The sequence below is a fragment of the Camelina sativa genome, chromosome 13 (assembly GCF_030686135.1).
Source record: "Camelina sativa cultivar CO46 ecotype springtype chromosome 13, ASM3068613v1".
NCBI lineage: Eukaryota > Viridiplantae > Streptophyta > Magnoliopsida > Brassicales > Brassicaceae > Camelina > Camelina sativa.
In genome coordinates, this window is record NC_141892.1 from 25886659 (window position 1) to 25913354 (window position 26696).

Consider the following 26696-nt stretch of genomic DNA (forward strand, 5'->3'; position numbering starts at 1 on the left):
AATAAGTATATAAAGATATTTTTAAAATATAAGCAATATTGTATCTTAGTTTTAAAATATATTTGTTATTATTAAACGATTTAGATATGCGAATATTTAATCTTAGTTTTATAAATAAAATTAAGTTTATAATTGTTTTAAATAGTTTGTTATTGTTTCCTAAGATTTCTGAAACAATAAATAGAATCTGTTAAATAATTTCGAAAATGTTATTTTATTATTTTATAAACAAATATAAGCTTTTCTTTTGTTAGTTATTAATAAATTAAAATGTAATGGTATTTTTAGTTATATGACACATAATAGTAGAGTTAAACTTTAACAACATTGCTTAAATAAGTATATAGAGATATGAAAGCATTCAATTAAAGCTATAATATAACAACTTACGATAGCATACTGTAACATCCGCGAACCGGAATCCCGGATTAAGGGATCCATCGGTCGATGCAAGGTTGGTTCTTTGCGGACGCGTTTAAGTAAAAGGCTGCGTTTTGGGTTAGGAAACTTTTAAATCGTGTTTTAAAAGGGAGTTTTGTCGCCATTAGCTAGTTTAGCCGGTTTTGAGAGAAAAGAAAGAGGAAAAAAGAGTTCTTGATGTTCTTGAGGTTTTTGGGAGTTTTGAGGCTGTTCCGGTAGAGATTTGTACATGGGATCGTTGTAGGAGCTTCCTAGGAGTGTTGTTTTGCTTGTTTGGTGTTCAGAATCTTCTTGGCAAAGGTAAGTACTTACAAAAAAATAGTTTATTGCATCATTTAAATAGTATCACAAATGTAAATGATATTAATTTAAATGACTTACTGATAAATGATGCATAACATGTGGTTTAGTATCAATTGTAATTATTGATGTGGTAATCGAATAATTTGACATCAGTTCAATAAAAGTGACACAATTTTATTTTTAACTTGCATCACTTCAAAAATATTTAGCAAAAATATAAATTTACATCACTTAATATAATGATGCAAATTAAATATCAATTAATAAATGATACAAAATTGATCTCATAATAAAATATTATTAAAACAATAAATCAAGATACCACAGATCATTTCCATAAATTCATAATTATAAACATATATTTTTTGTTTGGATTCCAGATGTGGTTTTAATATTTAAAATACCGAAACCTGTTTCTTTTCTTTTTTAAATTCCTCACTTTTTATTTGTTCCAGATGTGTTAATTTTTTTTAAAAAAAAAATCTGAAATTCATTTCCATATTACTCACGGTCTTTGTAACTTCCCAAAAAATATAATCTTTGTGATTATTTAAAGGTGAAAGTGGTTATCCATTAGCATAAGTTCTTCTTTGCATAAGACTACTGGTGAAACAAATTATGCATCTACAACACATCTTGAGCATATTATCATCACATCTAAGAACATTTGAAGGTAAGTGTAATTTTCTTCTCCATATTTTTTTTATCAATTTTTTATTATCTCATGTAGAATTATAACTTTTTCTCTGTTATTTTTGGTTATATACTCAGAAAATCTCAAGATGAAACAACAATGTTATCAAGAATCTTGAAAAGAAAGGCATGGAAGACAAGTAAATGTGTTTCATATAACACTTAAGCATGGAGAAATACATATAACACTTAAGCAAGAAAAAACCATAGCTAGGTTATGAATTTATGATCTAAGTTCATCTTACTTTTTTTTTTCTTTTGTAAATCGATGATGAATCTATAATATTTGGGTTGTTATTTGTTATTTGTTTTTACTATTTTTGTAAATAACGATTTTAATAAAAGATATTAGTAAAAATTTGAAAAGATTTTAATAGATATCGAAAACAATTTCTGCATATTAAAAATAATTTCGAAAATATTTAATGTAAAAAATCTGTTATTAATTTTTGTATTACTAAAACAAATTTTTTTTATTAGTATCGGTTATTCATAAATGATTCCAAAATTAAAAATCATTTACAAAAAACTGACACAAATAATTAAAATCATTTGTTATAACTGATTTAATAGAGCATCAATTTGAAATAAACTGATACAAATTATTTGCATCAACAAATAGTAAATCATTTTTAAAAGTGATATAAGTTATTTTTACATCATTTAAATCTGATGCAAAAATATAAAATAAATGATTTAACACAATAGTTTTTTTGTAGTGAGTGCATGACCATGGTCTATCTAAGCTTGAGATTTCTCTGATCTGCTTGTTTATGTGTTGTGTGGCTTGTTAGAACGTTAGTTGAGGCTTTGTGAGGCCTTCTTGTGGCTTCGGATCGAGTTTGTTGGTTGTAGGAATGAATATCCGGTGAGAAGCTTTGGGGAAAACGGTGCTCGATATGTGTGTCGGTTGATGCACTTTGTGCGTCGGTTGATGCACTTTGTGCGTCGGTCGATGCAATTCGAGGATGGCGCGGATTGACTTAGGAACATCGGTCGATGCCATGTGGAGGTGTCAGTCGATGCAATTAGGGATTTCATGTAATGTTGAGCATGCGTCGGTCGATGCAAGTGAACATTGTGTCGGTCAATGCAAGCTTGTGTCGGTCGATGCATGGTTTGGTGTCAATCGATGCAGAGTCCTGGTTTGTTGTTGTTTGATTATTGATTGTTGGTTGATGGTTAGAGATGTCTCTATTGCTTGTGTGTATAGCCCAATAGATGGGAGGATTGCCTTACTGAGTGGTTATAAAATACTCGTGCATCTCAATTTGTGTTTGTGGTGCAGGTAAAGGCAAAGTGTGATCGTGAAATCAAGGCAATGGAGAGAAGGATGTTCTAGTGATTCATTTGGTTGCTGTCTGGCTTGCTAGGTTGCTAGAGTTGAGTCATTAGAACGTCGTTGCTTAGGTTGCTAGTTCTTTTATTCATGATGTTTGGTTAATCGTTATGAATTATTATTGGATATTGGTATTGGTTATTAATTGGTTTGATGCTATATTTTATGGTTATCTGTGGTGGTGTGGTTGTGGTTAGGTGGCTAGTGGTTATGAGACAACTATTTTAGAGTATTTATTATTATTATATTTATTATTTATTATTTAAAAAAAACGGATCGGATCGTTTCACATACAAAAAATGATATTGTATGGGTGACCCTATAGCTAGAGCACCTATAGCTCTTGATAATTCACTATCAATGATATATAATAGTATTTTTTTAGAGTTAACAGAACCCATATTAAGTCCTTGGGACAATTGTTTTTAGAGTTGGTAAGTATGTGAATCTTCCTCCTTTAGGGCAACTATTCTTTTTAAAAATTCTTGATGATTTTTGTTCATATTTCCCTTGCTAGGACTAGAATTTTTTGCGTGATCTTTTTTTTTTGCTGGGGAACATGTATATTTCTTATCTCAAGCACTGGAATATTTTATATTCTATTTAAATGATGGTTAATTTTGAGATCTGTTATAACATTTCATTTTGTGATGGCTTTCGCAATTCAATCGCATGTCCTTCACAATTTGTTATAGATGTGCGAGAAATTTTATTTTCTTTGATAAATTTGCAGCAGTTTTGCATAGACATTTTCCTTCGCAATTTTTGCGAGAATTTGCTAAGGAAGTGACATTTGTAGTAGATGCCTTGCAACTCCATCACAAATTTTTCAGGAATCATTTTCTTCGCAAATGTCTCTAATAAATTGACTATTTTCTTGCAGTGTAATTGATATTTATTTTTGCCATAGTCTACTATGAATTTAAAATATCTATAATCTATACTATTAATCGGGGAGTACAAAAGCCAAAAAAAAAAAAAAAACTTTGCAAAAAATCCCATATTATACCCCTACAGATTAAGCAAGGAAGAAGAGAAAAAAAAATTAAGGGCAACAAAGTCATTATATTAGGTTATGGGACGCGGATCCTTATGGTTTGGTATTATTCCATTCGGATCCTAGATATAAAAGATGTGTATCCAAACACTATCTTTGCCTTCCCTTAAACCTGTATTAATTACAAACGACATTAAAATCTGCAACTACTAAATAAATACCAACTAATCATATGCAATCCCTTATTATTCTCTACCGTAATAGATCAATCATCAAAATCATATCAAAACATTAACTACAAATATTAACAATTTATCACAAATATTCTCTTTTCAAAAAATCACAACAACCATTTAGTATATATTACCTTTTGTTCTTCGTTATGTAATGGTGTATATCAATCATCAGAACAAAAAACAGAAACAGTTGGATCGAATCCCGGTTCTTAATATATTATATCGTATAAAACCCAAAATCAAATCAACAAGAGAATATCTTATATTCATTGCATCGAATATTCTACAATTCTACCAAACCCAACTTCAAATACTATATAATCTATAGAATACATTGGAAATCTTTAAACTCATCAAACATACGAACAAAGAGAATAGGAATTCACCTTGGTATAAGTCATGGCTGCCACCGATGGGTTCACACAGCTTTCTGATCTCAAGGCCTTCAAAACAACATGGAAAATCAGAGTGAAGATCGTCCATACATGGAAACAATACACGACATACACTAGAGAAACAATTGAGATGATTTTGGCTGATTTTGAAGTAAGTTTAGATTATTCTCCTTATAACTTATAAACATATGTTTACCAAAGTTTACCAAAGTCTACCCAAGTTTTAATTAATATGTTTATTGTGTTAATATAGGGTTCTCTCATTCATGCTACTATTAAGAAGCAGCATTGGAACAAATTCCAAAGGCTTATTGTTTTTGGTGAGTGGCGAATTATTGAGAACTTTCAACTGTCAAGATCAACAGGGAAGTTTCGGGCAACCAAACATCAATACAAGATGACCATCATGAACTCAACGCACATAACCCGATGTGCTTGTGTTTCAAACGATTTTTATTTGGATCTAGCTTCATACGAGCACATACTCGCTGAAGATGGTTTGAATGAAAATATTTTGATTGGTACGCTAATACATTGTTTGTTTTTATATAAATAGTTTGAATTTTTATTCTATGTTATTAACTGCATAACATAATTTCCCCCTATTTTAGATGTTCTTGGACAGGTTGTTTCCATTGGCGAAATGAAAACATCTGAGCTTAACGACAAACCGAAAAAAAGATTAGAGGTCATCCTGCGAGATACAAGGTAATGAAACCATACTATCTCATATGTGTACTAACTAATCATCTCATTGACTAATCACATATTAAGCACTAACATGTGTATTTATTTTGTTGTATTACAGTGACCAGCGGTTGTCATGCACTCTTTGGGGTAAGTTTGTTGACAAAATGTGGACAGCATGTCATGAGGCAAATCAGGGAATAGTCACCTGTTTGATCCGCTGTGGAAAGATTAACACATACAATGGTATGTATTTAACGAATTGTATTTGGTATTTACATTGTTATGTGTAGGTTTCTAAATGTTGTCTACATAATATGTGTAGGAGATAGAAGAATTTCAAATGCCTTTGATATGTCGTTGCTGCTCATCAATGCATACTACCTTGCTGTTCAATGTTCAAGATTTTGTTATCCAATACTATTTTACATCCCCTAATTTATACTATTCCATGAATGTACTATATTTCATACAAAAACTAAAATCACTGTTTATGCAATTGTTGACTGACTACTAAACATGCTGCCACAAGATGATTTAAAGATTACTTTCGGGGAAAGGAACTGTGATTCTCTAAAGTTTAAACATGAGAATGATGATTACGTGAACCAGTTCCCACGAAGCACTATATCAGATATGCTTGAAGTTACTATGGTAATTATGATAGCTTAATAACTATATGTAGTTCTGATTTCAAACATTTCTGATTTGTTATTCTGTGTTATAGGAGGGGAAATTCAAAATCTATTGTAGTATCTACCACATGGATATGGATTTTGGGTGGTATTACTTTACCAGTGTTAAGTGTAAGGGAACATGCCTTCTAATACCGAAAAAAGAGAATGAAATCATTACCAAAAACAAAAAAAAAGTCTCTTTGAGTGTAAAAGTTGCAACCAAGATGTGTCGAAGGTTGTATTGAAATGTCTATATTTTGTCTCTGCTAAACATGTTTTTGTCATGCATTTAGTAAGGATAGCTAATTGTTTTGCATAAATTTCTAGTCTCTTTTGTACACTTTGCATATTTAGGTAGTTCTTGCATTATCTTCGCATACATCGTGCATTTTGGAGTATTTCAGGTATTTAGGAGACTTCGGAGTCGTGCCGATCGAGTCGTGCAGTCGTGCCGATCGAGTCGCGCAGTCGTGCCGATCGAGTCGCGCAGTCGTGCTGTTCGAGTCGTGCCGTTCGAGTCGCGCTGTCGTGCCGTTCGAGTTGTGCCGTTCGAGTCGCGCCGTCGAGTCGACTACCGTTCGAGTCGACGTCACTCCACTCGAGCCAACGCCATCACTCCACTCGAGCCAACGCCATCACTCCACTCGAGCCAACGCCATCACTCCACTCGAGCCAACGCCATCAGTCACTCGAGCCATTACTCATTCGCACATGTCAAGAAGACGTTCCATCTTACACGCTTCAGGAGATTCCCAAACCGACTCCTCATCTTGTCGTTTTAAGTTTTAGGGATTTTATGTCTTTACTATAAATACATTTTGTTAAGTCTTGGCGACATCATCTTAGTTTTTATCTCGTTTTCTTTTGTAAGGTTTCCCTAGCCACCAAAAACGTACTCTGATTTTGTATCCTGAGATCTTTGAACTTATTCAGTATTTTGATTTGATTCCTTCTACAAAGTTGTTCTTCACATTTTTACTTATCTAAGAATGCTTGTTTCAATGTTTTCTGAGTTTGTATTGTTGATGATGATTTTCGGATCTGAGTAGTGCGTTAGTTCTTGAGGATGGGATAGATTAGGTGGAGGATCTTAGGATGTAGAGTGTTTAAGCGTTGATTGTATGATTCTCTTCTGGACTAGAGTAAGAAATACTAGTTTTTCTCTGATCAATTGGGACTAGGTTTGAGACATTTCCACACCCAAAAGGTGTTTGATGAAATGTCTGACCAACTAGTGCCAGAGACTTACGTTCCTAGCCTAAGAGATTAGTTGTCTAGGATGTTTGTTGATGTGAATGAACTTGTTTTTCATGCCATGCTTGATCATGTTTCTCTAGCGAGAGCTAGGTTTGGAAGTGGTTGAGTTTGAGTAGCTTTTGTCAAGAGATTGGATTAGCTAAGAAGTGATGTTCATTGTCTAGGGATAGATTGCTTGTGGCATGTTAAACACTTTGTAGACTAGGATACTCCACCGACGTCAATTACTCCCATCCTTAGGACTTCTTTCTTTCTGATTTTTATTACATTCCTGGAATTGTTTCGTTTCCTGCTTTTTAGTTCATGCTTAGACTCATTTATGTTTTTATTCATTTTCGCTTCTTGTCATGCATTCTCGTTTCTAGGTCTGTGACTCATTTCCGTTTTGCATTTTGATCATTCTAGGATTGTTACATAAAAACACTCTTTGAATTGGCTTAACTTGTGACTTCTTGATTGCATCTTGAGTGATAGTAAACTTTCCCAACTGGATTGACACCTTAAGTATTACAACGCATAAGGTTAATTGAGACCTACTAGGAGACACAAAAATCTTAGTATCAATTTGGCGCCGTTGCCATTTGGGATTCGTTTTGCTACATTTAAGATTTCAAGTTTTGCAAGATTAAGTTCTTTTACACATATCATTCTGAGTACTGACTTGTTTTGGTTGTCTGCTTGTTTGTTTTGCATCTCAGGAACCTGTTGATTGCAATGTTGCATGCACACCAGATCAAGAGGACATCAGAACCTCCTTCCTGCTATCGACGATATCAACCGGTTACAAAGACCACGACAAGTTCGTCAACTCACTGATCATCCCGCACCAGTCAATATGGACCAACATAATGGACCAAATCCAGGACCGCGAAACATTGGTGCTGGGGATGTACCGAACACTCACACTCAGCGTGCTGGAATCGTCCCTCCTGCAGTGCAGAACAACAACTTCGAAATCAAAGGCAGTCTAATCTCCATGATCCAGGGAAACAAGTTTCATGGGTTGCCTATGGAGGATCCACTAGACCATTTGGATGAGTTTGACCGTCTGTGCAGTCTCACCAAGATCAACGGCGTGAGTGAGGATGGTTACAAGTTGCGCCTCTTCCCATTCTCCCTGGGAGATAAAGCTCATCAATGGGAGAAAAATCTCCCCAAGGGATCTATCACCACTTGGGACGCCTGCAAGAAAGCCTTCTTGGCCAAGTTTTTCTCCAACTCCAGAACAGCACGTTTCAGGAATGAGATTTCCAGTTTTACTCAGAAGAGCTCAGAATCATTCTGTGAAGCCTGGGAGCGCTTCAAGGGTTACCACAGCCAGTGCCCACACAATGGTTTCAGCAATGAGTCACTGCTGAGCACTCTCTACTGTGGTGTCCTTCCGAAGATACGTATGCTGCTTGACACTGCTTCCAACAGTAACTTCCTGAACAAGGACGTAGATGAAGGTTGGCAACTGGTAGAGAATCTCGCTCAGTCTGACGGCAACTACAATGAGGATTATGACCGCACAGTTCGCGATGACGCTGGGTCTGAGGAGAAGTATAAGAAGGACCTCAAGAATGTAAATGAGAAGCTTGACCGTATCTTGCTGAGCCAGCAGCGGAGCGTCCACTTCGTATCTGAGGATGACCCTTTCCAATTTCCAGATGGGGAGGGTGAGCAGACTGAGGAGATAAGCTATGTCCAGAATCAGGGTGGATACAACAAAGGTTACAACTCCTACAAGACGAACCCAAATTTGTCTTACCGAAGTAACAATGTTGCTAATCCACAAGATCAGGTGTACCCTCATCAGCAGCAACAACAAGGTCAACAAAAACCTTTTGTGCCTTACAATCAAGGATTCGTGTCTAAACAACATTTCCAGCAAGGTTATCAAGCTCCCTCCGGACCCCCACCAGGATTTCCATCTCAACAAGTTCAGCCTACTCAAGCTCCTGACCAGGAAATGAAGCACATGATGCAACAACTTCTTCAGGGTCAAGCTAGTGGCTCTCTGGATACTGCTAAGAAGTTTGCTGAACTCAGTCAGCGGATGGAATTTTCTTACAATGATCTGAACGTCAAATTTGAAGCTCTGAACTCGAAGCTGAAGTATATGGAAGGCAAGACTGCTTCTACCCCAACACATGGCCAACTACCTGGAAAAGCAGTTCAAAACCCCAAGGACTATGCTACTATCCATGCAATCACCACCCAAGTTGTAGATGTACGGCTCACTGAGGACACTGAGAGTTTAGATGGGGAAGATTTTCTTCAAGATGAAGTTCAGATAAATGATCCTAACGAGGTGGTCAAGGATCCAATTAAGTCAGCCAAGCAATATGATCCTGAAGCTACTAAAGAACCCATTGCTTCCAAGGATAAACCTATGAGATTCATTCCTCCACCATACAAGCTACCTCTACCATTTCCAGTGAGGTTTAAGAAGCAACTTACTGAGACGTATAAAGCTCTGTTTGAAAAACAAGTCAAGGAGATTGAACTTAGGATGCCTTTGCTTGATGCATTTGCACTTGTGCCTCAATATCAAAAGTTTTTAACTGATTTGGTAACAGAAAAGACCAAAGAGAGGGAGGAGAAAGCTAAAGGAGCTCAAGCTAAGGCTCTGGAAGATGAGAGGGTTGTGCATGTCGTAGGTGGAGTTATTCATGAATGCAAGGCTGTTATTCAGAAGATGATTATCCCAAAGAAGCTAGAGGACCCTGGTTCTTTCACCTTGCCCTGTTCTCTCGGTCCATTGGCCTTCACAAAGTGCTTATGTGACCTTGGTGCTTCAGTCAGCCTCATGCCACTCTCTGTAGCTTAGAGGCTAGGATTCAACAAATACAAGTCATGCAACCTCCGCTTAATATTGGCTGATAGGACTATTAGACTGCCTCATGGTCTACTAGAGAACCTGCCCATCAAAATTGGACAAGCTGAGATTCCTACTGACTTTGTGGTGCTGGAAATGGAGGAAGAGCCTAAAGATCCACTAATCCTGGGAAGACCTTTCTTAGCTACAGCTGGAGCAGTCATTGATGTCAAGAAATGGATGATTGATCTCAATCTGGGTAAAAACTTTAAGATGAAGGTTGATATCAAGGATTCTAAGAAGAAACCAACTATTGATGGACAGACCTTCGTGATTGAAGAGAAAGATCAGAAATCTGGGTTTGACATCTTTGAGGATGTGAATGAGGCAGAAACAGAGGTTTTGGTAACCAAAGAGAAAACTCAAAGTGTCACTCGACCATTCTCCAACTCGAGTGCAGTCGTTACCCTCCCTAAGCGTCGAGACCTACTTCCTAATCACCAACCGCAAGAGACAAGTCCTCCCGCGCTTGATGGTTTGTCTGAACCCCAAACAACCAAGATTTTAAGGGATACAGTGACGGAGTTAACAACCATGTTGGAGGAGTTGAGAGGGCAAATCATGCAGCTCCAAGATAAAGTTAAAATCTCTTCTCCAAGAAAGCAAGACAGAGGTTGGGGTTAATGAAGAAGAGAAGATCTTTTCTTATTGTACCTGGGCAGAATGCTAAAGAGTATATGGTTAGACAAGACATTCTAGAGGGGTCAACAAAACCTCTCTATGACCCTTCCAAAGCATAAGGAGTATGCAAAGTCAAGCTCAGAGACTTTAAACAAGCTCACTTGGGAGGAAGTCCCAAAGGTATCACTGTAAATATTCTTTAGGATCTTTGTGTTTTTAATTTTCGTTTTTAGTTTTCTAGTGTTCAGGAATCTGCAGAAGGGAGTATGAGCAATACAAAAGAAAAAAAAGTGAAAGTAACAGTCAAAAGGCCCAATCGACCAGGAAGCTCAACACGCGCGGAACTCGACTCGACCGATAACAGCACATCACGCTCCCGACTCGACCTTTCCGACTGCCTCACTCGAGCCGCTGTTCTTGCTGTTCCGAACCGACCTTCCCAACACCCTCAATCGAGCCACTCTCGATTATCTCCTCCGTCAAACAAATCGAGCCGACCACCACCTTGTCACCCCCGCCGTGTTGCCGAACTCGAGTCGCCACTCCATCCGCTAGCTCAACTCACATCCGCGAAGTATCAATCGAGCCACGAATGAACTCTGAATCGAGTCACGACCCAGCCACGAATCGAGCCACCATCTCGGACCATCTCAATCGAGCCATTCTCACAATCCCTCTCGAGCCACACTCTCATCAACCTTCACCCACTCCTTCACGCCACTCGTCACACGAGTCTAGGGAGAGACAAAGATGCGGTTCGCGAGGTTCCAGACCCTCCTCTAGTCGGTGATCTGCGCGTCATTCTGCAGCTCAAGATGAGCATGAGGTTGAGATTGAGGTTGAGCAGCGAGTTGAACATCAGGGTGATTATCAGCCTACCGAGGTCATTGTGTTGGTATCAGACCACGGGGAGTCCAAAGTCGATGACATGCAGTGTGACGAGCAGCCGAACATGTATCAGAACACGTAAGCGGTTGAGCAGCAAGTCGACCAACCAGCTGATGTCACACCCGCGGATCCCGAACAAGGCGAAGGGCAGAGCCAGTATCACGAACCAACTCCTTGGGCGAGCTCCGACTCCTTCTTCAACTACTGAGGTACTCCGACCTTCCCTTGTATATACCATTTCGTTTGTGCATTGTTTCTGCTGTGATTCTTAAATTCTCCTGCAAATTCTTCTTACACAGGAGTCTGTGTAATTTAAGTTTGGGGGAGGGTTTGAGATGATGTATCTGATGACGTTTTCTGTGATTCTTATTTCAAATTTTTGCATCATATCATGTTTGAGTCTGCATTCATCTATTTGCATAGAAAAGCCATAAAAATTTGAAAAATTTCAAAAATTTCCACAAAAACAGAGTGTTCATGTAGTTTGCATTTGCATATTAGGATTGAGTCTAGTGTTGTTCATTTAGGAATGTTGCATTTAGCATAAGGGTTGATGATGATTGTAATCTTGTTAACATGATGAATTCAATAGGATAGGATCAAGGCCCTTGTTATTAGTTCTTTGATGCATGTTGATTGAACTTGAAATGTAAGACTGAACCAGGTTTTGAATTCTCGAAATTGCATTCTAGTCTTGATTGAAGCCTGTTTTGAATTGACATCATTCCCTATCTACCTGAACCTAATCCTAACTTGCAATTATCATGTTATGCATTGAAGTTGAACTTATGGATACCACATACATACTTGGATTTTCTTTCACCGTTTTAGCACCCTTAATAATCCAAGTAGCTGATTCCCATCTTTGGAACAGTTTCCCGCACCCTTAACCAACTGTTCTTTCAAGCCAATTGTATTCTTGAGTGTGAGGTCTTTTCCGAGTTGAGCTTGTTAGAAAGTGTTAGGTTCTAGCCGACAAGAGTAGGATCCTGTGTAGTTCTAGTTCGCGCTATCCGAACTAGTAGGACTAGGTGAGAACTCGATTTTGGGTTTTGGGATTGGATTTGTTCTGAAAAGAGAAAGAAAAAAAAATGGGTAAAGAGTCTTTAGGAGGGGGAATGTGTTTTCAAGGTTTACAAGTCTAGTAAAGGATGTTGGTTGTGCAATGTAAAAGAATTATTGGTTCTGGGCATAGAAAGAAAAGTTTAGACAAGGAAGAGAAAGCAAAACACTTAAGAAGTCTGAAATTCTAAGAAGAAAAGAAAGAGAACCATAGTGATAAAAAAGTTTCCCATCCGCTAGATTGAAATGAAGTAACCTCCTCCTAAGGCTAAGTTAAAAGAATGAGAGCATGGGTTTCAGAAGAGATATCGACGAGGGGTAGAGATAGGACCAACTTCTGGGTTAGAAAGTTAGAGCTAAGTTTTCTTGGGACCTTTGGGTAGACGGGGCACTGCTCTTGTATGTATCAGTTGGTTTCAACCTTTAGCCTTCTCTTAAGCTCAACTCATTTTCGCGAGAGATCCCTGTTCTATATTGTTAACACCACTTGTAAAGAAGACCAATTTTTCTCTTTACCGCTTCACCCCAGCCAAATGAGTTCGATGACATTGCATAGCTTGATTCATGGTTCTTTGTTAATGAATGTTAAAGGGAATGATAGAAATGATGGCATGTGTAGACTAAGGTTCGGAATCGTTTCAGGTTGAGATGAGCTTGTCTAAAGTTTTTAAATAGAGTTCCTTCACCATGCATCATAGAACTAAAAACAAGGACCTTGATTCTAACTACTCTATTCAGCATGTTTTAGGTTCTGAGACCCCCATCTTCACACCTCTTCTCCATACTTTGTTCTTGATCGTTTGCTTGAGGGCAAGCAAAGAATAAGTTTGGGGGAGTTGATATGTCTATATTTTGTCTCTGCTAAACATGTTTTTGTCATGCATTTAGTAAGGATAACTAATTGTTTTGCATAAATTTCTAGTCTCTTTTGTACACTTTGCATATTTAGGTAGTTCTTGCATTAGCTTCGCATACATCGTGCATTTTGGAGTATTTCAGGTATTTAGGAGACTTCGGAGTCGTGCAGTCGTGTCGATCGAGTCGCGCAGTCGTGCCGATCGAGTCACGCAGTCGTGCCGTTTGAGTGGTGTCGTTCGAGTCGCGCTGTCGTGCCGTTCGAGTCGTGCCGTTCGAGTCACGCCGTCGAGTTGACTACCGTTCGAGTCGACGTCACTCCACTCGAGCCAACGCCATCACTCCACTCGAGCCAACGCCATCACTCCACTCGAGCCAACGCCATCACTCCACTCGAGCCAACGCCATCAGTCACTCGAGCCATTACTCATTCGCACATGTCAAGAAGACGTTCCATCTTACACGCTTCAGGAGGTTCCCAAACCGACTCCTCATCTTGTCGTTTTAAGTTTTAGGGATATTATGTCTTTACTATAAATACGTTTTGTTAAGTCTTGGCGACATCATCTTAGTTTTTATCTCGTTTTCTTTTGTAAGGTTTCCCTAGCCACCAAAATCGTACTCTGATTTTGTATCCTGAGATCTTTGAACTTATTCAGTATTTTGATTTGATTCCTTCTACAAAGTTGTTCTTCACATTTTTACTTATCTAAGAATGCTTGTTTCAATGTTTTCTGAGTTTGTATTGTTGATGATGATTTTCGGATCTGAGTAGTGCGTTAGTTCTTGAGGATGGGATAGATTAGGTGGAGGATCTTAGGATGTAGAGTGTTTAAGCGTTGATTGTATGATTCCCTTCTGGACTAGAGTAAGAAATACCAGTTTTTCTCTGATCAATTGGGACTAGGTTTGAGACATTTCCACACCCAAAAGGTGTTTGATGAAATGTCTGACCAACTAGTGCCAGAGACTTACGTTCCTAGCCTAAGAGATTAGTTGTCTAGGATGTTTGTTGATGTGAATGAACTTGTTTTTCATGCCATGCTTGATCATGTTTCTCTAGCGAGAGCTAGGTTTGGAAGTGGTTGAGTTTGAGTAGCTTTTGTCAAGAGATTGGATTAGCTAAGAAGTGATGTTCATTGTCTAGGGATAGATTGCTTGTGGCATGTTAAACACTTTGTAGACTAGGATACTCCACCGACGTCAATTACTCCCATCCTTAGGACTTCTTTCTTTCTGATTTTTATTACATTCCTGGAATTGTTTCGTTTCCTGCTTTTTAGTTCATGCTTAGACTCATTTATGTTTTTATTCATTTTCGCTTCTTGTCATGCATTCTCGTTTCTAGGTCTGTGACTCATTTCCGTTTTGCATTTTGATCATTCTAGGATTGTTACATAAAAACACTCTTTGAATTGGCTTAACTTGTGACTTCTTGATTGCATCTTGAGTGATAGTAAACTTTCCCAACTGGATTGACACCTTAAGTATTACAACGCATAAGGTTAATTGAGACCTACTAGGAGACACAAAAATCTTAGTATCATGTATGCAGGTACATGATTCCGCATTTTTTTTTAATGTATGTGTTAAAATTACTTAAGAATTGTTTATTAATCCTTTGGTTATTGATTTGGCCTACGCTAGGTATAAACTGGTGCTTGATGTCATGGGACGAAGCTCCAATGATAATATGGGACCAAGCTCCAATGATGAGCAAACATTGTTTTGAATCGTTAGATAGAAGTTTGTCGGATATTATAAAAGGACCTGGTAATCAACTTTTTGGTGGAAAAGTTGTTGTATTTGGTGGAGATTTCAGGCAGGTGTTACCCATCATCCCAAATGCAGGAAGAGCAGAAATATGTATGAGTGCACTAAATGCTTCTTATCTATGGAAGCATTGTAAAGTATTGAAGTTGACCAAGAATATGAGGCTTCTTGCGAATAATTTGAGTCCTACAACAGCTCAAGAGATAAAGGATTTCTCAGAATGGATACTAAAATTTGGTGATGGAAAGATTTCTGAACCTAATGATGGTGAAGTGATGATAGATGTTCCTGAAGAGTTTTTAATCACAACTGCAGATGATCCTATTGAGGTAATAAGCAGAGAGGTTTATGGAGATCCTAAATGTTTGAAAGAAAATGATGATCCTAAATTCTTTCAATAAAGAGCAATCTTATGTCCGACCAATGAGGGTGTTGGGATAATCAATGAGTATATGCTTGATCAGCTTGAAGGTTAGTAATATTTGTTTTTTAATATTCATATTTCAAAAACATGTTACGTTTTATGAAAGATCTAATATATATACAAACACTTTATTATCTTTCAATTTACTTTGTAGGTGAGGAAAGAACATACCTAAGTTCTGATTCTATTGATGCAGCTGATAAACGTTTTGAAAATAATCCAGTGCTTACACCCGATTTCTTAAATAGCCTAAAGGTATCTGGAGTTCCAAATCATAAAATTAGATTGAAGGTGGGTTGTCCAGTAATGTTGTTGAGGAATATTGATCCAAGAGGAGGGCTAATGAATGGAATAAGGTTGCAGATCACACAATTGGCTGAGTTTGTTTTGGAAGCTATCGTGATTACAGGAGACAGACTGGGCGATAAAGTACTCATTCCAAGGATATTGCTCACTCCTTCAGATACTAAACTACCATTCAAAATGCGGCGAAGACAGTTACCGTAAGTTGTTGCTTTTGCAATGACTATTAACAAAAGTCAGGTATAGTCTTTGGATTATGTTGGGTTGTATCTGCCGAGGCCATGTTTTTCACATGGTCAGCTTTATGTGGCAGTTTCAAGAGTTACTAATAAAAAAGGATTGAAGGTTTTGATTGTAGATAAAGAAGGAAAACCACAGAAGGAAACAATGAACATCGTATTCAAGGAAGTTTTTCAGAATTCAAAATGAGTCGTTTCATGTAGGACACATTTTTGAAGGTACCTATTACTGATAAACTCTTTTGTGTATTTTTAAAATCTATACTATTTTGTAAGCTCTGTTTCTGAAATTATATTTTGATTTGTGCTATAAAAACAAGATGTTTTCAAATGATGTGAAGACCGTCGAGGATGGTGAAGTGGTGGAACGAAATGAGTGAAAGAGTTTCATGTGGCAAGTATGGTTCTAAGCAAACATTTTGTTTTAAAACTTAGGATGTTGTTGTAATAATTTAGTATGGTTTTTTTATGTTTGTGCTAAACCTACTGTCTCATCAGTAGGTTTATTATAAATTGTTAACAAAAACTATTTAATTTATATAATTAATAAACATTATAAGGAGAAAGTTAAAATTTTGGTTGAATTAAACTTTCATACTACTTACCTGGATAGTACTTACCAGGATAGTGTACATATGTCTTCATTACTACACGTTCCATTGTTGTTTACGTAGTTGAAAATTTGGTCGAAACCAGAATTATTAACCGTGACAAGTAAACAAATTCGACATTAGTTTTGTTAAACGAAAATTAACCCTATAATCTCTGTTAAACCAAAATTTATTTCCTTTCTTACCTTTCATTTGAAATATTTTTTGTAAAACCATTATGTTCATATGTCTCCTTCAATCCAATTGTCGAGTCCAATGAGAGTCTATTTGGGGAAAAAATTATCCTGAACAGACAAAACAGAATTATTAGAGTTTCCAATTCATCAGAGTAGACGGATAAACAGGATTCAAAAGGGTTTTTTTGGCTTATCTTTCATTTAGGCTTGATGGGATTATCCTGTTTTGTGATAACAATTCAAGAAAGAAGAAAACAAAAAATTAACTATGGATCGTAATATTGATTCAATTTCAACAACAAATACAAAAAATACAATTGGAAATAGATTTAAACCTGTAGAAGAAGATCCATATTCGATTCAATTCTTTTGGAATCCAGATCGACGCACTATGTGAAGAAAATAGAAAAAGAAAATTTAAAATCTACAACGAATCTTCCTAATTGAAAAGGCAAATATATAAATCAAAGATCGATCTATTACCTTACTTTTCCTTTGAAATCGAAATGAGAGAGATACAAAAAGACAGCTTTATCAGATTATTCTTGAATAAATCCGACCATGTTATAAACTAGAAGATTCAAAGGTTGAAATCTCTTATTCTTATTCATAATGTCTCAACGAGGTTACATATATATAGAGTACAAAGACTTAGACTAAAACCGACTAAGAAAAAGAACAAGGCCGATGGGCCTATGACCGATGGGCCGTACATGTATGGGCTGTACATGGCCCGTTTATGGAGTCCACCATCCAGTGTTTTACAACACTCCCCCTTGGATGACATAACCGTGCACGTGCAAGAAGAGGATCCCTGTAATGCGCTTAGGGATGCTGCCTCATTAAAACCTTACCAGGAAAACCCAATGGGACAAAACCTTGGTGAAGGAAAAAGAGTACAGCACGCATTACTCCCCCTGTTCCAAGCATCACTCTAAGTCCTTAAGCCTCCGCATTCCAATCTGGTGCGTGAGCTTCCTGAATGTTGTTGTCGGCAATGATTTGGTGAAGAGATCGGCTGAGTTGTCGCATGACTGAACTTGCACCACTCGAACTTCTCCGGCCTTTTGTAGTTCGTGTGTGAAGAAGAACTTGGGTAGTATGTGCTTCGTCCGATCTCCCTTAATGTAACCTTCCTTGAGCTGTGCGATACAGGCCGTATTGTCTTCATAGATTACGGTTGCTTCCTTATTGTCGTCCATGCCACTATCGGTCCGGATGTGTTGCATCATGGACCGTAACCACACACACTCACGGCCGGCTTCATGTATTGCTAGGATCTCCGCGTGGTTTGAGGATGTGGCCACGATGGTCTGCTTCATGGACCGCCATGAGATTGCTGTACCACCGTGCGTGAATACGTACCCAGTTTGAGACCTGGAGTTGTGCGGATCCGATAAGTAACATGCATCAGCAAAACCAACTAAACCATCTCTGTTATAGTTAGTATAAAATAAACCAAAGTCCGTTGTTCCTTGTAGGTAACGCAGGACATGTTTAATACCGTTCCAGTGCCTTATAGTCGGACAAGAACTAAATCTTGCTAGGAGGTTCACGGCAAAACATATGTCCGGTCTAGTGTGGCTAGCCAGGAACATTAACGCTCCAATTGCACTGAGGTATGGCACTTCAGGTCCGAGAACTTCTTCATCGGCCTTCTTTGGACCAAATGGATCTTTATCCAAGTCTAAGCTTCTAACAACCATTGGGCTGGTCAATGGGTTAGCTTGGTCCATTTTAAACCTCTTGAGTACCTTTTCTGTATATGCCTTTTGATGCACAAGGATTCCATTATTTATGTACTCAAGCTGTAGCCCCAAACAGAATTTTGTCTTGCCTAGGTCTTTCATTTCAAACTCTTTCTTGAGATATTCTACTGTTTGGGCAATTTCACCAGAAGTTCCAAGGATGTTTAAATCATCCACATAAACTGCTATTATAACAAATCTTTTGTTTGCAAACTTCTTTATAAATAGACATGGACTGATTGGGTCATTCTTATAGCCTTCTTTAGCTAAATACTCACTTAATCGGTTATACCACATTCGACCACTCTGTTTCAGTCCATAAAGGGATTTGTCCAGCCTTATGCAATACTGTTCTCGAGAACTACTCTTATCTTTGAGCTCAAAACCTTCTGGTAATCTCATATAGATTTCATTATCCAGTGGACCATATAAGTATGCGGTTACAACATCCATTAACCGCAAATCCAGTTTTTCTCTAATAGCCAAACTTATTAAGTACCGAAATGTTGTTGCATCCATCACAGGGGAGTATGTCTCCTCATAATCTATGTCTGGTCTTTGAGAGAATCCTTGTGCTACAAGCCGTGCTTTGTATCTCACGATTTCATTCTTCTCATTTCTCTTTCTTACAAAGACCCACTTATGTCCAACTGGTTTAGTTTCAGGTGTTGTCCTTAAGATCGGACCAAACACACTTCTCTTCTTTAAAGAGTTTAACTCCACATCAATGGCTTCTTTCCATTTTAGCCAATCTTTACTTTGAGTGCACTCTAATATAGACATGGGTTCATGATCCTCATTTATTTCAAGTGATACCTTGTATGCAAATATATCATCGATGTCGACATCTTTACGGTTCAGTTAATTCCAGACATTATATAATTTATTGAGATCTCATCATTATCTATACCTTCAGGTCCTTGAGGTTCAGCGTCCCGAACCTCACTTGGTACCTTAGGACTTGCCGCGGCCATGTCTGTATTTTCTGTAATTCCCTTAACCTCGGTCTGTTTTGCACCTTTAGTTTTCCGAGGGTTCTTATCTTTGGAACCTAATGGTCTACCTCGTTTTAAACGTGGTTTAGACTCTGTAGCAACTTGATTATTGTGTTCCTTCTGAACATCAATACGTACTGGTGCATTACAAGCTGGTATGTACGATTTTGTTACTCTCTTTGGGTCAGCAAAGGAATCTGGCAATTGTATAGCTAGCTTTTGCAAATGTATAATTTTATGGACCTCTGCATCACAGGCTAGAGTCCGAGGATCTTGCCAATTCAAGGATGTTTGATTCCATGTTAATTCTTTAACCAGCTTGCTAGTCTCTCCACCCAACATAGGGAATTTGGATTCTGTAAATTGACAGTCCGCGTATCTGGCCTTAAATAAATCTCCTGTGGTTGGCTCAAGATACTTTATAATGGTGGGAGACTCATATCCAACATATATTCCCATCCTCCTTTGAGGTCCCATCTTAGTTCTCTGTGGTGGAGCAATCGGTATATAAACGGCACAACCGAATGTTTTGAGATGGGATATGTTTGGCTCATGACCCATTAATAGTTGGGATGGTGAATATTTGTGTTCACTAGATGGCCTGATGCATATAAGTTCTGATGCATGTAAGACTGTGTGTCCCCAAGCCGACACAGGGAGCTTCGATCTCATTAACAATGGTCGAGCTATCAATTGTATTCGTTTAATGAATGATTCAGCTAATCCATTTTGTGTATGGACATGTGCCACAGGATGTTCCACACTTACCCCCATGGACATACAGTAATCATTAAATGCTTGGGATGTAAATTCACCAGCATTGTCTAGACGTATAGTCTTAAGTGGAAAATCTGGAAAATGTGCTCTTAATCTTATAATTTGAGCTAACATCCTAGCAAATGCTAGATTCCTTGTGGATAACAAAAAAACGTGTGACCATCTGGTTGATGCATCGATCATAACCATAAAATATCTAAACGTCCCACACGGTGGGTGTATTGGTCTACATATATCACCTTGTATCCTTTCCAGAAAATTTAAAGTCTCTTTATGAACTTTGGCTGGTGATGGCCGTATTATAAGTTTCCCTTGTGCACATGCTACACACGTGAGATTTTTAGGGATAACTTTCCTTCCTCTAAGGTTGTGCCCATTTGAACCATCAATTAGTTTACGCATCATGTTCTTTCCCGGATGGCCAAGCCGGTCATGCCATAGAGTGAACTGTTCATTGAACATTTTGTGCTTTGCCAAGTTAGCTTCTATCATGTTCATCTTAGCATGGTATAAACCAGTGGCTAGTGCAGGTATAGTCTCAAGGATCTTCTTATGGCCATTCACATTTTCTGTAATGTATAAAAATTCTTTGCTTCCTTCACCCTTTGTTTCAATATGATAACCATTCAAACGAATGTCTTTAAAGCTCAATAAGCTTCTCTTAGAGCTGGGTGAGTACAATGCATCACATAATTCTATATGTGTGCCGTTAGGCAATAATATGTGTGCTTGGCCGTAGCCTTCAATTAAATTTGCTATACCCGCAATTGTACTAACATTGGCATTTTTCAATATGAGGTTTATAAAATATCTTTTGTCTTTCAAAATTGTGTGGCTGGATCCACTGTCCACCACTAGCACACTCATTTCCTCAGCCATTTCTAAAATGACAATAATTTTTATTTTAATCTTTAATAAAATAAGCAAAGAAATATTTAAATAAAATCATTGAAATTAAACCAAAATAATTATCCAATACATAGAATAAAATTAAAGCATGAAAGCATAGAAATTAAACCAAATCCATAACTAAAATTAGTTATCTTCCTTGAAACAATCGGAAGTCTCAAAATCTAGTGAATCATCATTCTCATGGTCGAAGTCTTCTTCACCATCGAGATGCACATAGTTGGCCTCTGGATTCTTCTTCAAAGTCTCTTGATATGCATCAATGAGATGTCTGGGCGTTCTGCAGTTCTTAGCACAGTGGTTGGACATACCACATCGGTGACAAACCGATTTAGCCTTGATTTGCGGTTTAAAGGACCCACGGCCCCTACCACCGCGGCCACGACCACCACGGCCGTAACCATCAAAACGGCTTGCCTGGCCCCAACGACCACCATGTCCTCTGCCACCACGGCCATGTCCATAGGTCTTTCTCTGTGAACGTAGTTGGTCTCCTTGGGCTCTTTAGGATGTTGAGGCTCATTCTGATTTGCCACATCAACCTTGTGTGCTTCCGGTAATGGGGTTGTATCGGGAGGTCTCATAGCACTATTCATCAACAACAGCTCATTGTTCTGCTCAGCTAGTAGCAAACATGAGATTAAGTCCCCATAGGTTTTGAAACCTTTTTCACGGTACTGTTGCTGAAGTACTATGTTGTGAGTATTAAAAGTAGAAAAAGTCTTCTCTAGCAACTCTTTCTCCGTGACTTCAGTACCACACAACCTAAGGAGTGAGACAATCCTAAAAAGCTCAGAGTTATACACATCCACAGATTTGTAATCCTGGATCCTTAGGTTCTTCCAGTCGAATTGAGCCTTTGGTAGGAGCACCGTTTGTTGGTGTTCGTATCTGCGTTTAAGCTCTGTCCAAAGGTCAAGAGGATTCTCTATTGTGAGGTACTAGTCTTTGAGACTCTCAGCAAGGTGATAGCGCATGTGTTGAATGGCCTTGTCCTTTTTCTTTTCGGTCGGATCGTAATCCTCCTCAATGCATTCAAACAAGTCCTTTGACTTCAAATTTATCTTGGTGTCCAATGCCCACTTCAAGTAGTTGTTTCCAGAGACATCCAAAACAGCATAGTCTAGGTTGTTCAACCTTGCCATCTGCATAAACAGAAATAGACAACCGATTATTAGCATGCGGTATTTAAGACCGAACCATGCATTCAAACAATAGGCCATGCGGTATTTAAGACCGAACCATGCCATCAATTTAAACTTAGGTCATGCGGTATTTAAGACCGAACCATGCCTTGTCTCTCTTAAATTTTCGTGGTTTAACTCCATGCAAACAAGACAACAAAATCAAATAGATTAAGGCATGCAATAATTTCTTTTTTACTAGAATTTCCTTTTCTTAGATAATTTTAGAAATTTTCCTTTTTTTTCTTAACTTAGATAACAACAAAATATTCCTTAAATTTTAGGATAATGATTATAATTAATTTAGAAGTTATCTAATTTATTTTCTATGCAAACATAGAATAATTCCGATTTTAATGTTTTAGTTTTAGGGTTTGAATTTCTCAAACACCTAAATCGATTTTAATTTAGGATTTTAGGGTTCTTATGCAACCTAAATTTACAGGAAAATTCTATGCCAAATTCGATTAATAATTTCAAGGATGCATGCAATTTTCGGATTTTTAATCTTCCTAGAACAATCAGATTTAACAATCGATTTTAACAGCTTAAGTTCTAGGTTCTTATGCATCAAACAATCAAGCAATAATTTTAAACAATTTCAAACAATCCGATTTCAAGCTTGATATAATTTTGGTGCAATTTAACAAGTAATCTAACAACCCTAAACAATCCGATTTTAAGTTTTAGGAATTAGGGAATTTAAACTTTGTTAGATTGTGTACTTGTAAGTTTTATGGTTCAATAGATTTAATGTCCAAGTTCGATCTTGTGGTCCATAGAGTTCGATATTACCTTAACACCAAAAGGGGTCTGACCGGATTTGATTTGGGAGCTAAAGACCTCAGATTTCTCTTACGAACCTCGAACTTGGATGGACCACGAACCACGAACAGATCCGCAACAGCTTCCCACGAACAGATCTCGAACCGCTCTTTGTACCGCTCTCGAACCGTACTTATCCCGGAACCGCGAACCACGAACCTCGAACAAGTTGTGGATAGAACTTGATCACGAGCTAAGGTTTGCTCGTGAACACCAAGAGATCTTCGAAACAAGGTACTTAGTTTCGAACAGAAGGAAGAACAACAGCGGTTTAGGGTTTTGTTTGAAAGAGAGAGATGAACGGCAGCGGTTAGGGTTTATAGGATTTTACTCAGCGGGATATAGAAACTATCGTGCTGATAACGTGTTATAAACTAGAAGATTCAAAGGTTGAAATCTCTTATTTTTATTCATAATGTCTCAACGAGGTTACATATATATAAAGTACAAAGACTTAGACTAAAACCGACTAGGAAAAGGAACAAGGCCGATGGACCTATGTCCGATGGGCCGTACATGTATGGACCGTACATAGCCCGGTTATGGAATCTACCATCCAGTGTTTTACAACAGACCATGATTCTTAAACTGTGAATCCGATCTTGAATATCATTGCTTCGGAGATATCCGATATGGATTAGGTGTCTTGATTCGATTTTTGCTCGATCAGACAAAATACTCTCTTTTTTCCTTTGAATATCGAATGAGTATTTTTTTTTTGTTCTCTTTATTTTCCCGAATACATGTTTACGAAGATTGAGAGTGTTAATGGGCCACCATCGGATTTATATAAATGCTACTGATCCAATTAATAAAAGTTTTCATCTTATGGCCCATTAAACTCTAAACTACAATGTGATTATATTATTTATGTATAGATTATTATATGATACCAAGTATTGGTATAATGCCAAAATAATACAATTTCTATTTTATATTAAACTATAAGGTTTCATAAAGGAAAAAAAAAAAAATTATTCCCCAGGTATGTGCCGGTCTTTTCCTAGTTAGTATTAAAATATTAAAGCTACTAAACTTTTCTAGGCATAGAATAGAAATATAATTAAAAGGATGAGCATTAATCTCGCTGATTTTAAATTGAATTAGTTTTAGCCTCTCTTTTTTTCCCCTAATTTAGTACAGTAATGGCTATATTTAAAGTGAATTTACACATAATTATTACCGAAAGTGTTATAAAGAAAAAAAGAATTGTATAATTTATATTGATCAGTCATGAAATCTGCTAATTTGTTCATGGTTTCTTCAATTTTGATATTACTCGTTGTTTGGAGTCACGTACAAGGTAAAATATTAGTATCCCTTTAATTTTAGTTTTTGTTGGTGACTTGAAAAACATTTAAAAAAAAAGAATTTTGATTATCACTAATTGCAAAAAATAGTTGTTTTTGCCACTAAAAGAACGAATAAACTTTGAGTTCTACCAACAACATTACAACTTTTCTTTCATGAACAATATAAAAATGCAAGATGTGAAAGCTCGGTCCGATCCTAAGAAGTCTCCTCCTCCTCCTCCTCCGGTGTGTGCCTTTGATGACAGGAAACCAGGCAATACTTGCAATGCAAATAATAATTGCAGAAAGACCATGGCACTTATACCAAAAGGAAAATTTATTCGGTGCGACCCTTGCCGAGTATTTCTACACCCCCTTACAAACACAAATTATTACGGATGCAAATGTTATAATTATTGTAAATAGAAGAGTTTATCTTTAGCCCATCGGTCCTTGGACTTCCGACGAGGCCTCTTCTTGCCGGTATTGGACTTCAACCGTGTGTATTCCCACCAGCGCCCGACCTCTAAAGCTCTCCAACCTTAGTAGCTCTGGTATGTGTATCCTTTACACCTTTCCACAACTAATCTAACTGCCATGTTTCACCTCCCTACCCGTGTATAACCCTACTGAGACTTGAACCTGTATAACCCTCCATGAACTGCTACTTGCCAAAGTGTTTGACATCCCTCATATCCGAAGGTGAAGAACCAACCGAAACCATGGAAAAACGAATCCCGTACCACCTCAAGGGCAAAGGAGTCGCACCAGATACCTCCCCTCCCCCCCCCCCCCCCCCCCTCCATTCGCAGAAGGATCCGAGCTCCAGAGCTTGATACCTCAGCACTTATTGAGGAAAACTCTCTCACCCTCATGGGTCGCCTAACTAACCCGGCTGCGCAGAGGCTATGGCTGCTGTTCCCCTTCATGGCTACCCGCTGGAACCTAAAAGGCAAGGCCATAGGATCAGATCTGGGTAGAGGATGCGTCCAGTTCAGATTTGATTACGAAGAAGACCTGCAGAAAGTACTAGATAACAGGCCATACCATTATGACTTATGGATGGTCATACTCCAACGGTGGGAACCTGTAATATCCCGTTCTGGATTGAGATCCAAGGTCTCCCCAAACATTACTGGCAACCTAAAATGCTCCAAACCATTGGAGACGAACTTGGTGAACTGGAAGACATGGAAATAACAGATGTCTCTGCCAAGATTAGGGTTAAAATTAACGGACTGGAGCCTATCCTGAAAGAAACCATTGTTGAGTTCCAAAATGGAGAAGAAGCTCTAGTTACCTTGGCGTATAAAAATCTGAAGAACCACTGCTGTAGGCTCACTCATGATGCTAAAACTTGCCCTGAACTGGTAATAAAAGAAGTGGACCCATTACTGAACCAGAAGCCTCCACCAACTGAGAACAAGGAAGTATCCAGAAACTACTATACCCCTCAGGATAATTTTCTGCCTCCTCGAAATAACTCGCTCCTATCAGATTCCCGGAGACATCCATCAACCCTTCACAGAACCCACATACCTGATTCAGGACTTGAAGGAAGTCACAGATCCTACCCCTCTGAAGACAGATATGCAAATGGTACTCAATCAAGATACAGAAGAGAGGAAAGGAGACCACACCCCTATAAGAGCAGAAACACCAACCTAGGATACTCTCCAAGGCATCACTGCTCCAGAGAAGCAAGAAACCAACAGAGTCCACATCTACAATGGAGAGAAAAACAGACACCCTCGTCGGATTCCCGGTTGGAGGGGTCTGATTCCTCAAGACCAAGAAGACCACCTCTGGAAAGAGAGGATCAAAACTCGGACCCTCCTACACCACCCCCCACCTCCCCCTAGCTCTGTCGCAAAGGCCAAACAGCATAACATCGAGCTGACAATCCCAACACCAACAATACCTACAAAAGACCAAGTCATGACTGAGTTACGGGAAGTCACAGTCCAGTATCTATCAGTACCAGACCCCACTGAGAGTGCAGCCCGGAGACAGAGAGTAACATATGGGGAAGCAAGGAACCTGATGTCGCTCACTGCGGATGAGATAATCCAAGCTGCAACTGCTACTATCCCCAGCCAAAGCCTAACGCAGGCCCAACCATCGGATCATAGAACCTCTGTTACCACTGA

The 26696-nt window shown here is 38.2% G+C and overlaps 2 protein-coding genes, 2 long non-coding RNA genes and 1 other non-coding gene across 5 annotated transcripts; 2 read left to right on the forward strand and 3 right to left on the reverse strand.

Moving 5' to 3' along the window:
* Nucleotides 1-4513: 4513 nt before the first annotated feature.
* On the forward strand, nt 4514-5095 carry LOC147930025 (uncharacterized). Its single transcript, XM_087480466.1, has 3 exons — nt 4514-4534; nt 4637-4904; nt 4995-5095. The coding sequence occupies exons 1-3, from the start codon at nt 4514-4516 to the stop codon at nt 5093-5095; spliced, it is 390 nt and encodes a 129-aa protein (XP_087336592.1).
* A 3140-nt stretch (nt 5096-8235) lies between these two features.
* LOC147930026 (small nucleolar RNA R71) lies at nt 8236-8342 on the reverse strand. Its single transcript, XR_015579057.1, has one exon. It is a non-coding gene; the product is annotated as a small nucleolar RNA R71 (small nucleolar RNA).
* Nucleotides 8343-14835: 6493 nt separating this feature from the next.
* On the forward strand, nt 14836-15994 carry LOC104738531 (uncharacterized). The gene is made up of 4 exons (XM_010458694.2): nt 14836-14845; nt 14938-15392; nt 15528-15534; nt 15642-15994. Exons 1-4 carry the CDS (start codon nt 14836-14838, stop codon nt 15992-15994), a joined length of 825 nt encoding a protein of 274 aa, XP_010456996.2.
* Nucleotides 15995-16951: 957 nt separating this feature from the next.
* On the reverse strand, nt 16952-17376 carry LOC104737642 (uncharacterized). Its single transcript, XR_002034857.2, has 3 exons — nt 17300-17376; nt 17152-17205; nt 16952-17037 (listed from the first exon to the last, which is right to left on the reverse strand). It is a non-coding gene; the product is annotated as an uncharacterized LOC104737642 (long non-coding RNA).
* A 7489-nt stretch (nt 17377-24865) lies between these two features.
* Nucleotides 24866-26066, reverse strand: LOC147930027 (uncharacterized). Its single transcript, XR_015577466.1, has 3 exons — nt 25847-26066; nt 25594-25727; nt 24866-25491 (listed from the first exon to the last, which is right to left on the reverse strand). It is a non-coding gene; the product is annotated as an uncharacterized LOC147930027 (long non-coding RNA).
* Nucleotides 26067-26696: the final 630 nt, after the last annotated feature.

Bases quoted from the DNA above. Each gene is read 5' to 3' on its own strand.
- LOC147930025 (XM_087480466.1), top strand. From the start codon at position 4,514: ATGATTTTGGCTGATTTTGAA. The intron at 4,535-4,636 runs GTAAGTTTAGAT...GTGTTAATATAG, and splicing joins TGATTTTGGCTGATTTTGAA to GGTTCTCTCATTCATGCTAC. The intron at 4,905-4,994 runs GTACGCTAATAC...CCCCTATTTTAG, and splicing joins GAATGAAAATATTTTGATTG to ATGTTCTTGGACAGGTTGTT.